This window comes from Gracilinanus agilis, chromosome 2 (assembly GCF_016433145.1).
Source record: "Gracilinanus agilis isolate LMUSP501 chromosome 2, AgileGrace, whole genome shotgun sequence".
Lineage (NCBI taxonomy): Eukaryota > Metazoa > Chordata > Mammalia > Didelphimorphia > Didelphidae > Gracilinanus > Gracilinanus agilis.
Window position 1 is genome coordinate 302,384,987 of NC_058131.1, and position 13,624 is coordinate 302,398,610.

Consider the following 13,624-nt stretch of genomic DNA (forward strand, 5'->3'; position numbering starts at 1 on the left):
CAGGATCAAACAGAGTATTCCCAATTTGACTTTTGAAGCTCTTCACACCTGATCCCTTCCAACCATTACAATCTTATTATACCTTACTCCTCTTCACATACTCTTATGATTTAGTATCACTAGCTTCTTTGCTAATCCTCAAACAAAAAAGTTCCGAATCCAGGCATTATCCCCAATTATCCCTCATGCTTGGAATTCTCTCTTCTTCTGTTTCTTGGCATCCCTGGCTTCCTTCAGGGACCAGATAAAACCTCACCTTTTACAAGAAGTCTTTCCTGATCTCCTAATCCCTCTGGTGATTATTTTGAATTAATCCTATATACAGTTTGAATGTTATTTGAATGTTATCTCCCTCATTAGGCTGGATGTTTTTTCCATTTTTTGTATCCTTAGTGTTTAGTACAGCATCTAGCACATAGTAGGAGCTTAATAAATGGGTGCTTGACTTTACTTTCCTCTTTACCTTCCATTTTGCTGAGGCTGGAGAATATCTAAGAGAAGTTGTTTAACTTCACTAGGTGACAATTGATATAAGTCCAATGCTGGCATGTCTCCTCCACGAATCTGTAGTTCATACTTCATAGCATGTATAATCCACCTGAAACATAATAAGTCATTAAAAAAAAGATTTAGATTAAAAAAATTCTCATATTGTACTTTGGGAATAAACTAAATAGCACTGCAACGTTAAAAGGTATATCAGGAAAATCATACATTGACTTCTTGAATGGTTAGCATATTTTTTATCAAGATAATTTGATACTACTATATCCCTAGAAAGGTTCTAGTAGATTCTGTTTTAGATGCAAAAAGGTGATAATGGGGCAAACACTTGGCATTTTTTATTAGGGAAAATTATTCCAATTTTGCATTATAAGAATAGCTGCCACACTATATTTTATACATTGGGCATGCACCAAAAATGAGCAGAGCATAAACAATTCATTTTTGAAATGAATTGGGAGATGAAATTGATGTAAATGATCCTTTCCCAAGGAGGGCACACATGCTTCATCTATTTCCTCTTCAGCTGTAGAGGTTGAAAGGGAACAAAAATTGAAACAAGAAAAGGAATGCTTTTCTTTGCAACAAAGGGATAGAATCAGTTATGACTTAATTATTCTGATATATTAGAGAATACATTTTACTGGTAAGTTTCAGAAGAACCAAGACATTTAATTATTTTATCTTTAAATGAGTTTATGGCTTAATGCTAGGGTTTCTGAAATGCATTATGGGAAGTTTCATCTCATTTCTTTCATCTGCTGCATTTGAGTGAAAGGATTTGGATAAATCAGTTGTGTAACAGAAAGAAAGCTCTGGGAATGCCACAGTGCCTCAAGGAAGTCAAATTCTACAACCATTAAGAGTAAACTGGAGAATTACTCCTTTATGCCACATGCCTATATTTTATGCCTAAATCCAATAAAAAATTAAACTTCTAAAGCTACTCCCTAGGTATGGCATTATATTTAACTTGATAAATAAGTTGAAAGATGATAAATAGTAAAGGAAAGAATCTGTATAAGGAGAATAAAAGGAAAGATTTAAAAAAGATTATATCTTTTGCCTTTGTCTATTCAAGCTTCTAATACAATCACTGGATTACGTAAGGACTTTCATTTCCCTCAATGCTTTTTAGACCACAAGAAATGATAAAAACTGTGGAACCTAGAGAGAGAGTCATAATTGAAAATCCAGACCCCTGTATAGCATTGTAGTGAAACGGGCTTGTCTGTGGGAATTCCTAACTTAACAGATCTTTGGTTTCCAGACCTCTCCCCCTTATCTGAAGGAATGCCTACCTTCCATAACTCTTCCCCTTATTTGAAGGAATGCATACCTTGAAGACATCCACCTATCCTGTCCCCTGCTGCCTACAGACATCCCCCTATCCCGCCCCCTGCTGTCTACCACTCCATAAAAACCCAGGCTTGGCACAGCTCCTGGTCTCACATTAGCCTTTCCATGTGAGACCCTTAGCTTAAGCTAAGATAATAAAGTCCCTTTGATTATTGCATTGCTGGTTTTCAGACTCATTTTTGGGATTGACACTCCGGGCACTTCAAAACCTAATGTGGAAGTGAAGTGGTAACAGCGAGAGTAAAGATGAGAAAAAGTGAGCATACAGGAGCCAAATGCCACGAAAAAAAAATCTCTTTGTTTTCTACATTTCCTAGGCCAGAAATAAATAATAACCACTCAAAAATGAGGACAATGGTCCTAAAGACAATAAATTATTTGTAAGCAAAAAAAAATGGAGGAATTAAGTGAATACATGCTTAAGGGGAGAAATATATTCAGGAAAGAAAAGAATACATCCATAATAAAGAAAAGAGAGGAAGAAAAAGAGACACCAGTGATGTAGAGCACCTCAAACATTAACTTATTAGGTTTAAGATTTACCATTTTACCAATAGGAAAAAAACATAAGGAATATATTACTTTCTCAAAGAACTGAAGGGAAAAGAAAGAATCAGATCCATATTACTGGCAAAGACTAAGGACTTTTCCATTTGTTCATCCTTTTTTTTATCACTTAACATATTTAACTGAAGTACTGCACAAGTATATAAAGGTACAAGGAAATAAATCATTGTTTTGAGTGTCCTTCTGCTAAAGTTGATTATGAAATTACCTCTGATACTATTTCCATGACTCTTCAGCTCTCAAAATGAAATTGTCCACTTATCTGTGAATTGAATCACCTGATCTTTGATTTCAAAGCTAAACACAGAACGAAGTTTTCTGCTTACTCTTCAATTACTTGTGAGTTAATTTACACTTGATCTTTCTCAGCTATAGCCTGGAATAAAGTTTTACTAATACTTAATTGGAGTCTTCAGTTAATTATCTAAATGCTACCACTAAAAGAACTTCAAAAATAGCCATCTCTTTAATAGGTAACCTTTTTTTATTTTTAAATGCTTCCCATTTTACTCAAATCCCACTAATTACTGATTAACAAAATAAATTGGTTCATCACATGTCTTTGAAATCCATAGTAACATGCATAACAAAATTGGGTGAGAGATATGAAATGGGAATTTCAGTTTTCTCCCTTCATTTTATAAAATCTCATCAGTTTAGGTGCTTTGTTTGTTTGTTTGTTTTTGGAGGGTTTTTTTTTTGTCTCAATATTCCCATTGCCAACGCAGTACATTGGATACAGCAGGCACTTAATAATTTCTTGTTAAATAAAATAATCTTGACCAAATTCTCATAAATACAATGACAAATGATCAACACATTTTTTTAAATGGTAACTGTCAGTTACATGAACATAAATGGATTTGACATTCATCAGAATAATAAAACATTCAGTCTTTTAACAGAGAAGGTTCACATCTCCTTTGCAGAAATCAATCTAGAGGAAATACTTCTTAAACATATTTTTTACTTGGTTACTCCATTTTGTTGCTTAAGAAATCATTTCCATCTAGATTTGGATCTGATCTTCACTGAAATGCCAATTAAAGAAAGGATGGCTAAAATGACAGTTTTAAATAGGCTGTGGCTATTATCTGGAAATACATTTTTGAAGTAAAAAAAGCAAAATAGGTTCCAAAATGACACAATTTCAGTGCTTAAAGCAAGACTCAAAGGCCTGAAGAAGGAGATTCACTAGGTAGAGATAAATGTGACAATCAAAACCATTTTAGGAGTTCTTAAAACTATTAATGAAGATATGTGGCAACAGTTTTGCCTGACCACTTAAACTCACTTCCACTGACAAGGTCACATTATCAGATGGGGAAGTCAATTCTAAGGGGAAGAACACTTAATGCAAAAGAAAGATTTTAAAAAGTAAAGGAGGGGGGCAGGAAAAATGAAGGTGATCTATGGGTCATTTTTCTGCTGAATTCAGTCTGCCTAGAAAAGCAGAGATATACTTTACTTGCCAATAGTCAAATGAAAAAGTGGCAGACACATACTTGTGACCGAACCAACCTTCACAAGTATCAAGACTTCACTGGAGGACAATGAATTCCTCAGTACTGCTTTAAAAATGTAAAGAGGTACATTAGTATTACTTCACAGACCTAGGAAATAAGCTTACCAGTCAAAAAATTCTCTTGCTATGAGATCTGGCAAAGATAAATGTACATGTAATTTTCCCCATATGCCCTAGTCAAGGAATAAAATACAGTACCTGGAAGCTTGACACTATTAGTAAACTAGAATAGTCAACATTTTCTGTAAAATGTCTAAAACAGCAGAGCTGATCCACAAACCTCAAATATCCTTTAATGATCAGCTAGATGTTTTACTTGAAATTAGTAAGACAGATATCTTCAGTTTGATATTGAATAAGCAGTCAACAAACTTAAATTAAATTAAATTAAATTAAGCATGTGCCATGTGCCAGGCACAGTGCTAAACACAAGAGATATAAAGAAAGCAAAAACAAAAACAAAAAACAGTCCCTGCTTTTAAGGAGCTCACAAGCAAAATGAGAAAAATGGCATATAAATAACCATGTCTGAACAAGCTACATACAGGATAAATTAGAAATCATCAACAGAAGGAAGGCTTTAAAATTAAGAGGAATCAAGAAAAGCTTCCTGCAGAAGGTGGGATTTCAGTTATGTCTTAAAGGAAGCCAGAGAATCCAAGAGACAGATTCAGAAGAGCAATTCAGACATGAGAGACAGTCAGTGGAAATGTCAAGAGTCAGGCGTATCTTCTTTGAGGAATGGCAAAAAGGCCAGTGTCACTGGATTGCAGATTATGTGTTGAGGTATAAAAGTTGGTGAAACCATTTCTATTAAGAGGAATGGTAAATATGGGATAAAGAAAGTTGTTTTCTCCTTGATTCATATGAATACTGAGAGTGGTAATGCAATTAGGGACATGAAGCTTTATGTGCTAGTCAGGGGACAAAGGCTCACACTGGAGCCGATAACTAAAGGATAGAGGTACATCATTATACTTTTTTTTCTCTTACCTCAAAGATCAGAAATTTAGGTCTTAAAATATCAGAAACATAATGCTAAGAAGAAAAGATAGTTTGATATGGATTTAGAACTACAATTATACTCTTCTTTTGCTTGAATATGAAAATGACAGTCATTCCTATAAAGATATCCACCTCAAAAAGAATGTTAATTTATAATTTTCCCAATGGCTTGCATTGTGGCATAAATGGCACACTGATAAAAGATGCAAATGACATGAAAATATGAGGGATAGCTAAGGCAATGAATGACAATTAGGATTCATAAATACCTCACTGGGTTATAGAAAAATGGGCCAAATTTAATAAAATGAAATTTAATAGTGTTAAACTCAAAAGTTTTATATTTGTGTTCAGAAGTATAAGACGAAGAAGGTGTGGCTAGATGATAGTTTATGTGGGAAAATATTTGTAGATTTCAGTGGATTTCAGGTGACACGAGGAAGCCATAGAAGCCCAAAAGCTGACACTATCCTAGGTTGTATTGAGATGAGAGCTTCTAGAATGAATTAGATGATAGTTTCAGCTTATTCTACTCTGGGTCAGACCACAAGCAGAGTACTGTGATAGTTTTAATTGCCCTATCATAAAAAATGTATTTCTTTTCTTTTATATTTTTTCCAGATCACATATAGATACAATTTTAATAATTTAAAAATAATTTTTAAAATGAATTATTTTCTTATATTTTGTGATAGTTGCCATATGTTTGAAAGGGCATTGAAAAGCTGAAGTATGAACAGAAAATGGAAAAATAGGATGATGAGGAGAGTGGAAGCCATGCAATCAAGTATCCACTAGAGGAACTGGTGATGTTTGGCCTTGAGAAGAAAATATTTATGGATATATGATAGTTGGGAGATATATTTCAAGTATTTGGAGGACAGTCACATAAAAAAATGAATAAAATAAAATATTTGTAAAATGCTTGGCACAGGCCTTAGCATACAGTAAACACTGAATATTTGTTCCTTTCCTCTAATTCATTCTACTTGGACCCAGAGGGCAAAACTGAAAACAATGAATGAAAGGAAAAGAAAAGGAAGGATTTCTTTTTCATGAAAAACTTCATAAACATCAGAGATATTTCAGAATGGACTGGTTCCCCCTAGAGCTAGTTAAGGTATACATTGGGACTTTGCAGAAAAGATTCTTAGTCAGGAATTGTTTGGAACAGATAATCTTCTCCTAATTCTTTGAGTCTGTAATAAGGAAAAAGCTTCACTAGCCTCAAATAGCAGCAGAAATGTGAATAATAATATTGAATGGTCTTCTCTAGGAGTCAGTTCTGTAAGTCAGAGATGCTGTTTGGGGCATCAATGGATAAGGCATTTCTGGCTCAAGATTGCTTAAGTTTGATATTTCAAGTAAAAAGCAGAGATGAAAATGACTGATAAAATAAACCCTTGGAAGGATCTCTTACCTAAAATCTGAGTGACGGACCTGTGGGGGAAATCAGTTGATTGGAGGCCTTTGCAGTAATGGGCCTGTCAAAGACCTGATTTCTTTCAACATGAAAGCTGGCATACAAATCAATAATGAGACACCAAATCAAATCATTATCAGTCTAGACTACTATTCCTGTGAGAAGGTTAATTCTGCTCAGTGGAGTGGTTTGATGGTGGTAAAGTTTAAGAAATTGAATCTACTGGATTAACTCTGAGGAAAAAAAAATAAGAGTAGAGTTATTGGTTTAAAAGTGATGGAGGGAGTAGGTAACATAAATAAGCAGAAGTCGGGGAGGATATTTAAAATAAAGGCATTTTACACACAAACACACACACGTGCGCACACAGACACACACACAGAGCAAATCCTAGACAAGATTCATTACATGACGATTAAGTGACATATACTATGAAGCTAGAAATGTGAGGATTTGTACTAATCTTTTTCCTAAATGGTGAGAAGTAGGACTTTGTGAAGGATACACTGTCCAAGTGATCAAGTAAACAGTCCCTTCAATAATAGTCACCCCTGAAAGAGAGACTATAGCCAAAACAATAAAGTGCTAACTCTTAGATGCTCTTTGGCATTACAAAGAAAAGGCTATTTTCTAAGAGCTTTAGTTTCTTATCATCATAGTATAGCAGTGATATACATAGTACTGACTTATGAGAGAAAACTAAAGTTAAAAATTCATGAGGAACTTGATTACCTAGAAGTCTGTTAAAAAATCTGGCCACCAATTTCAGGCATATTTTCAAAATTATTTGCATGGCATTTCAAGGTAATTTTTAGAAGCAGTTATGTTAAGTGTGTATATCTTATTACAAGTAAATTATCAGGCAATTAAGTAATTTAACAGACGTTGAAGTCCATGGGTTAAAAGGGTTAAATGAAGGGGAAATTGATGGATTCAGGTAAAGGACACAAAAAGAAATTTTTTCCTTTTCCAAGGTGGTGTTCAGTCATATCATATCTGACTATTTGTGACCTCATATGGGATTTTCTTGGCACTCCAGTGGATTAAGGCAAATCAAACCTGAGTGATACCAGTTACACAGCCAGGAAGTGTCTGAAGCCAAATCTGAACTCAGGTCTTCTTGACTCTAGGCCCAGCACTCTATGCCCTAAGCTGACTCTTTTCCAAGTTAGAGTAGTTAAAATCCCCCAAAAAGGAATATGAGTGATTTCCTAAGTTGCTATATAGGCCAAAGGCAATCAAATAATGGTGACATTCTGTAATATTTCATAATGTGGGGAAAGTGCTCTGTCTTCATGGCCCCATTATAGGTTTAGTATAACTCTGTAAGGAAAGCTTTGTGGTCTCTATCATTGGATTTGGATTCTTCTCTTATTCCACTAGCTTGCCCAGATTCCAAGTCAGAGGGCATAATGGCTGCTTATCAAATACCCTTGTAAAAAGGATTATGAACCTGATCATTTTGACCAGGTCTTCCAAAACTTAGCCTAGTCATTTAAAGCAGTGATGGGCAAACTATGGCCCGCAGGCCAGATGGGGCCCCCTGAAATGTTCTATCCCCTGGGTGACATTATTCCTAATCTGATGAATGCAATGAATAGGACACAATACAATGAAACTTCAAAAGAATTGCCTTAGAAACAGACTGACAGATGAGCATTTCCTTTCCTTTGGCCCCCTCTTTAAAAAGTTTGCCCATCACTGATCTAAAGAATTAAATTAGGTAGCAGGTAAGGAATCATGATGTGGTAGAAAAAGAAAAGGATTCGGAATAAAGAAGACTGGGAGCTCTTTATCTGTAAAATGTTGGATTTGAATTAGATGACTTCTAAGATCCCTTCCAACTCTAAATACTATAATATTTTTAACTCCTCTGTGGGAAGTTAATTTAAAGCACTTCCCTTAGGGGAGTCAAGCTATTTGGCAAGAGCAGATTTAGATTCCTGTACATACTTTATATTCCTAATTAATATCATAATCAGTTATAGCAACTCATATGCTCATATGTGCTCTGTACCTTATTTACTAAACTCCCTTATTGATATTAAACTAGAAAGAATGTATTTTCAGGGACTTAGAAGCAGATTCATAATAATACATTTCTCAGGTTGTTTTGTAAATATGGTTAAAGGATGAACAGAACTACTTCAAAAAAAACATTAAAAAGTGGTATGGAGAAGAAATAAGTTTGCAGAAGGTTTCAGAAGGAATGTGTAAAGGTTAAATTTAGTGGTTGGACTTAAATTATATGAAATAACATGGTCGCTGAAGTTATATCTCAAGTCACAAGTTACCAAATTAATGGGGAAACAATAAAGTAAAGAAATGTGAGAGAGGTTAGAGAAAATACCTATACTAGTCCTCAGTCAGGAGGGGCAGTAGTGAGTAACTACAAGGCCTCCTCCAAAATGGAAGCTAGTCTCTTAGGAAACTAGAAAATTAGTCAGCCCTTTTCACTCACCCAATGAAGTAGTCCAGGAGTCAGAATCTAAGTTGAAGTCATAATTCACGCTGCAGTCTCCAGTAAAGTTCCCTTGAAGACTATCTCCAGGAGATACTCTCCTCAAGACTCAACTTCACAAGACCCCCAGCCCAAGGATTTCATGGCTTTTATGGTGGTTTCCTGTTTTTGCCCCTCTTCAGGGAGGAAGTGGGAATATAACTTTAAAAATGTGGAAGAGAGACTGGGCCAGAATAAGCACATAGAGGAATTTCATCATAAAGGTGGTACAATTTTGAAAACATTGAAGCACTGAGGCATTCTTAGATATTCTACAGCACTACAAGAAGGAAAAATCTTCTTCCCCTCAAATTTCTTATTTTTCAAAATCTTAATAGACTATAATCCTTGTAGAACATAAGAGAATGGTTTAAGAATTTCTAAACGGGGGGGGGGGCAGCTGGGTAGCTCAGTGTATTGAGAATCAGGCCTAGAGATGGGAGGTCCTAGGTTCAAATCCAGCCTCAGACACTTCCCAGCTGTGTGACCCTGGGCAAGTCACTTGACCCCCATTGCCCACCCTTACCACTCTTCCACCTAAGAGCCAATACACAGAAGTTAAGGGTTTAAAAAAAAATTCTAAACTGCATCTACATATCTTAGGAGAATTTCAAGGACACATGTTTTTCATTCTTATAGCCTGGAATCTACTCCTTTGGTTTTGGTGTGGGGGGGACTTAGACTCTCTCATCTCACTGCAACATATATTTATTTATTGAGGACCAAATTCACTGCCCACAACTGTGCTAAATACTTTGGGAAATACAAAGGTTCAAAACTTTTTCTTAAGGAGTTACAGTTGAAGCTGGGAAACAAAACAAATATATCTTAACCTTAAGATATGAAATAATGCATGGATAAGCTTAAATTATAGAGAATTGACTATAAGTATATAGGAAGCAGTACTTGGAACTGTTTCCCAGAGAAAGAATATTTGTGTAAACCGCTAAAAAGGTGTTTTTAAAAAGTAGGTAGTATTTTTGCACCTGAAATGTTAAAGAGATGAATATTTTTCTACATTTTACTAAGAAGCAATCAGACCCTGGACTCCTTTTGTGCTAGAAAAATTTCTATCATGACATAAATGAATGAAAGGGAAAAATATTCTACAATTCTACAAAATTCTACAATCTACTCTCTTCTTTGTGTGTTTTTATCTTTTGCATTATCATGATGCATTATCATGATTGCATAAATGATGAGGTTTAACATCTATTCAAAATCAAGCTGCTTATTTCTTCAGAGGACAGGTTTGGAAAATGGGACTTTCATAGATGGGGTTTTAATGTTTTCCATTGTTCCATTTCTAAAGGTTGTTCAAATGACTTAAATCAATTATTCAAATAATTAACTGGGGACAGCTAGATGGTTCAGTAGACTGAGAGCCAAGTCTGGAGTCAAAGGGTCTTAGGTTCAGATCTGGCCTCAGATATTGCTTAGCAGTGTGACCTCAGGCAAGTCATTGATTCCCCATTGCCTAGCATTTAGTACTCTTCCATGTTGGAACAAATACATAGCATTGATTCTAAGACATAAGGTAAAGGTTTTAATACAAATTACTGAATGCATTGCTTTTCATTTTGTATTTAGTTTAAAGAAGGGAGAACTTGTTTCACTTAATTCAACAATTTGAGGTAGGTTCACTATATTGTGAATGGTACAAAAGAGAAAGGAGTAGATTTGGAATCAGAGGTATTAATTTCAAATCTCATTTCTATAAGGACTTTAGTTCTGTGCCCCTGGGCAATTCACTTATTTCTCTGAACTACAGTATCCTTTTTTGTATAAAAAAGGAAGTTGGACAAGATAGCCTCTATAGTCACTTCCAGTTCTTTTTTTTTTTTTAAACTCTTCTTCATGATACTACTCACATTTATTCTTCATTTACATTCATATTCCTACCACCTTCATTATCTCACACCTGGTCTGTGACCTCCATGATTTTGGTCCCTTTCTCGGTTTTAGCCTACATATTACCCACTGAATTAATCAAAGTATTTGGTGGGGAGTGGGAGAAGGGATAAGCATTTATTATTTAACAACTACTAAGTGCCAAGTACAGTGCTAAAGGCTTTATAAATATTCCAAATTGATATATAACTCTATGAGTGGATGCTAATATCACCCACATTTTACAGTTGAGGAAATGGAGGCAAAGAGAGGTTACATGATTTGCCTAGGGTCAAAGAGTTAGTAAGTTCCTAAGGCTGGATTTGAACTCAGGTCTTCTTAAGTGTAGGTCTATCACTGTGTCTACTGTACCATCTAACTACCTGGGAAACAGCAGCTTGTAAAAAAAGATTATGGGTTTTAGTGGGATGCATATTCAACATGAATGTGGTATCCCAAAAAATTAATGCTATTCTATGCTACAGAGGCATAGTGTCCAGATCATTCTGGGAGATGCTAGTTCTATATAATTCTATCTTAGAACAAAACCATACTCATGTTCAGTTTTGTTTGTTGCATTTTAGAGAGGATATAGATAAACTGAAGCAATTCCAGAAATTTTCAACTAGTATGGGGAGGAGATCAGAGAACATTCCATATGAGGATTCATTTAAGGAATTGGAAACATTTAGTCTTAAGTATAGAAGATTTAGAGAGTATAAGTGTAGTCTACAGGTACCTGAGATGTGTTATATGCAAGATGGATTACATTTATTCTACTGAGCCTCAGAAGACAGAGCTAAGAGCTTGGGTTAGAAGGGGAGATTTTTGCTTGATAAGAAGAAAACTTCCTATCAATTAGAGCTCTGTTAAATTAGAACGGGCTGTCTGACTTTCTAGGGATACTATAGAGGGGGAATGTGATAAGGTATGCATCTGACTTGATGATCTTTGAGGCCCTTTACAATTCTTAAAGTTTACAATTTCTAAAAATGTAAATTTTGTGCATGTCATCCCCTGCCTTTCTGTCACTGGAGAACTTCAAGCAAAGGTATTGTAAAAAGGAATTCTTTGATTCTTAGACTTCCGGGTCAAGATGGCAGCAGAGTAAAAAGTAGTTGTTTGACCTCTCCTAACTCACACATATAGGACACCTCAAGAAGACATAAAAACAAATCCAGACGAACAAAGGGACCCCACAACAGGGCGCAGCATTGAAGGTACATGGAATTGGGGCATTTCCATGCTATAAAGAGGTGAAACAGCTCTCACTAAACGTGAGCTGAGCAACCCCCCCCCCCACATACACCCCACCTACAATGCCAAAACCAGCACAAAAGAGTCAGAGCAAATTTGGGGCACCCATTAAGTCCTTGGCAGCCACCTGCGGTCACCAGGGCCAGCTCCTGAGAGCAGCAAGACTCAAGACCCCAAGAAGCTAAAGAATGAGCAGACTTTGAACGCAGATCTTGAGCTCAGGTGCGCATGCGGATCTTGAGCCCAGGTGGATCTTGGGTGGAGACCCAGTACAGAGGGGTGCACAACTGTGGAAACAGCGCCCTGAGACTGTTAAAGGAGCTTCGGGCAAAGGAACAAGCAAGGGGACCACCAGGAGGCTTGACCCTGAGAACAACTAGACCTAAGACATCAGGAGCCTAAAGAGTGCAGACAGACCCTGGGCATGAGGATAAAGCTGAGAGGGCACTGAGCTAAAAATGGCAAGCCAGACTCAGGAACCCCAGAAGAGAAAGATCTGCAAGAAGAAATCTTTAATACTCAACAACTTTTACACAGAGAAAATCCAGACAACAAAGCAAACAGCAGAGGAGAACAAACAAATAATCATATCCAAACCTTCCCAAAACAATGAAAACTGTTCACAAGCTCTTGAAGAGTTCAAATCTGAGATGATGAAAAAAACGGAAGAAAATAACAGTTTAAAAGGCAGATTTTTCTCAATTGGAAAAGGAAAACCAGTCTCTAAAAGCTAGAATTGGGGAATTCAAAAAAGATGCCCCCAAATCAAAAGAATTGATAAGCAAATTGGAGACCAAAATCAAACAGCTGGAAAACAGGATAGACCAAATCGAAAAAGGAAAATCAAAACATTATAGCAGAAAGCCAGTCTCTAAAGACAAGAATTGGGCAATTAGAAGCCAATGATCTCTCAAGACAGCAAGAACAAATAAAACAAAGTCAAAAGACTGATAAAATAGAAGGAAACATGTAATATTTCACTGAGAAATTGACAGATCAATAAAACAGGTCTAGAATAGACAATTTGAGAATCATTGGTCTTCCTGAAAAAGCAGAAATTGATAGAAATTTGGACTCCATACTAAAAGAAATAATTCAGCAAAACTGCCCTGAAGTTCTACAACAAGAGGGCAATATAGACATTGAAAGGATCCATAGATCACCCTCTACACTAGACCCTGAAAAGACAACCCCCAGGAATATAATAGCCAAATTCAAGAGCTTCCAAGTAAAAGAAAAAACTCTTACAAGAAGCCAGAAAGAGACAATTCAGATATCAAGGAGCACCAATCAGAATCACACAGGATCTGGTAGCCTCCACACTAAAAGACCACAAGGCTTGGAATATGATATTCAGAAAGGCAAGAGAACTGGGTCTACAACCAAGGATCACGTACTCATCAAAACTGACTATATACTTCCAGGGGAAAGTATGGGCATTCAACAAAATAGAAGGTTTCCAAGTATTTGCACAGAAAAGACCAGGACTAAATGGAAAGTTCCATATCCAACCACAAAAATCAAGAGAAACATGAAAAGGTAAATAAGAAACAGAAGGGAAGAAAGAAAACTCCTATTTTTTAAATTTTCCCCT

The 13,624-nt window shown here is 36.0% G+C and overlaps 1 protein-coding gene across 2 annotated transcripts in view; it reads right to left on the reverse strand.

Moving 5' to 3' along the window:
• The window catches only part of PHKB (phosphorylase kinase regulatory subunit beta), a 231,915-nt gene that overhangs the window by 15,814 nt on the left and 202,477 nt on the right, over positions 1 to 13,624 (reverse strand). For both annotated transcript variants that reach the window (XM_044664172.1, XM_044664174.1), the window contains exon 27: positions 464 to 598. In XM_044664172.1, the coding sequence (XP_044520107.1) occupies positions 464 to 598 (135 nt within the window). The remainder of the gene's footprint in view (positions 1 to 463; positions 599 to 13,624) is intronic.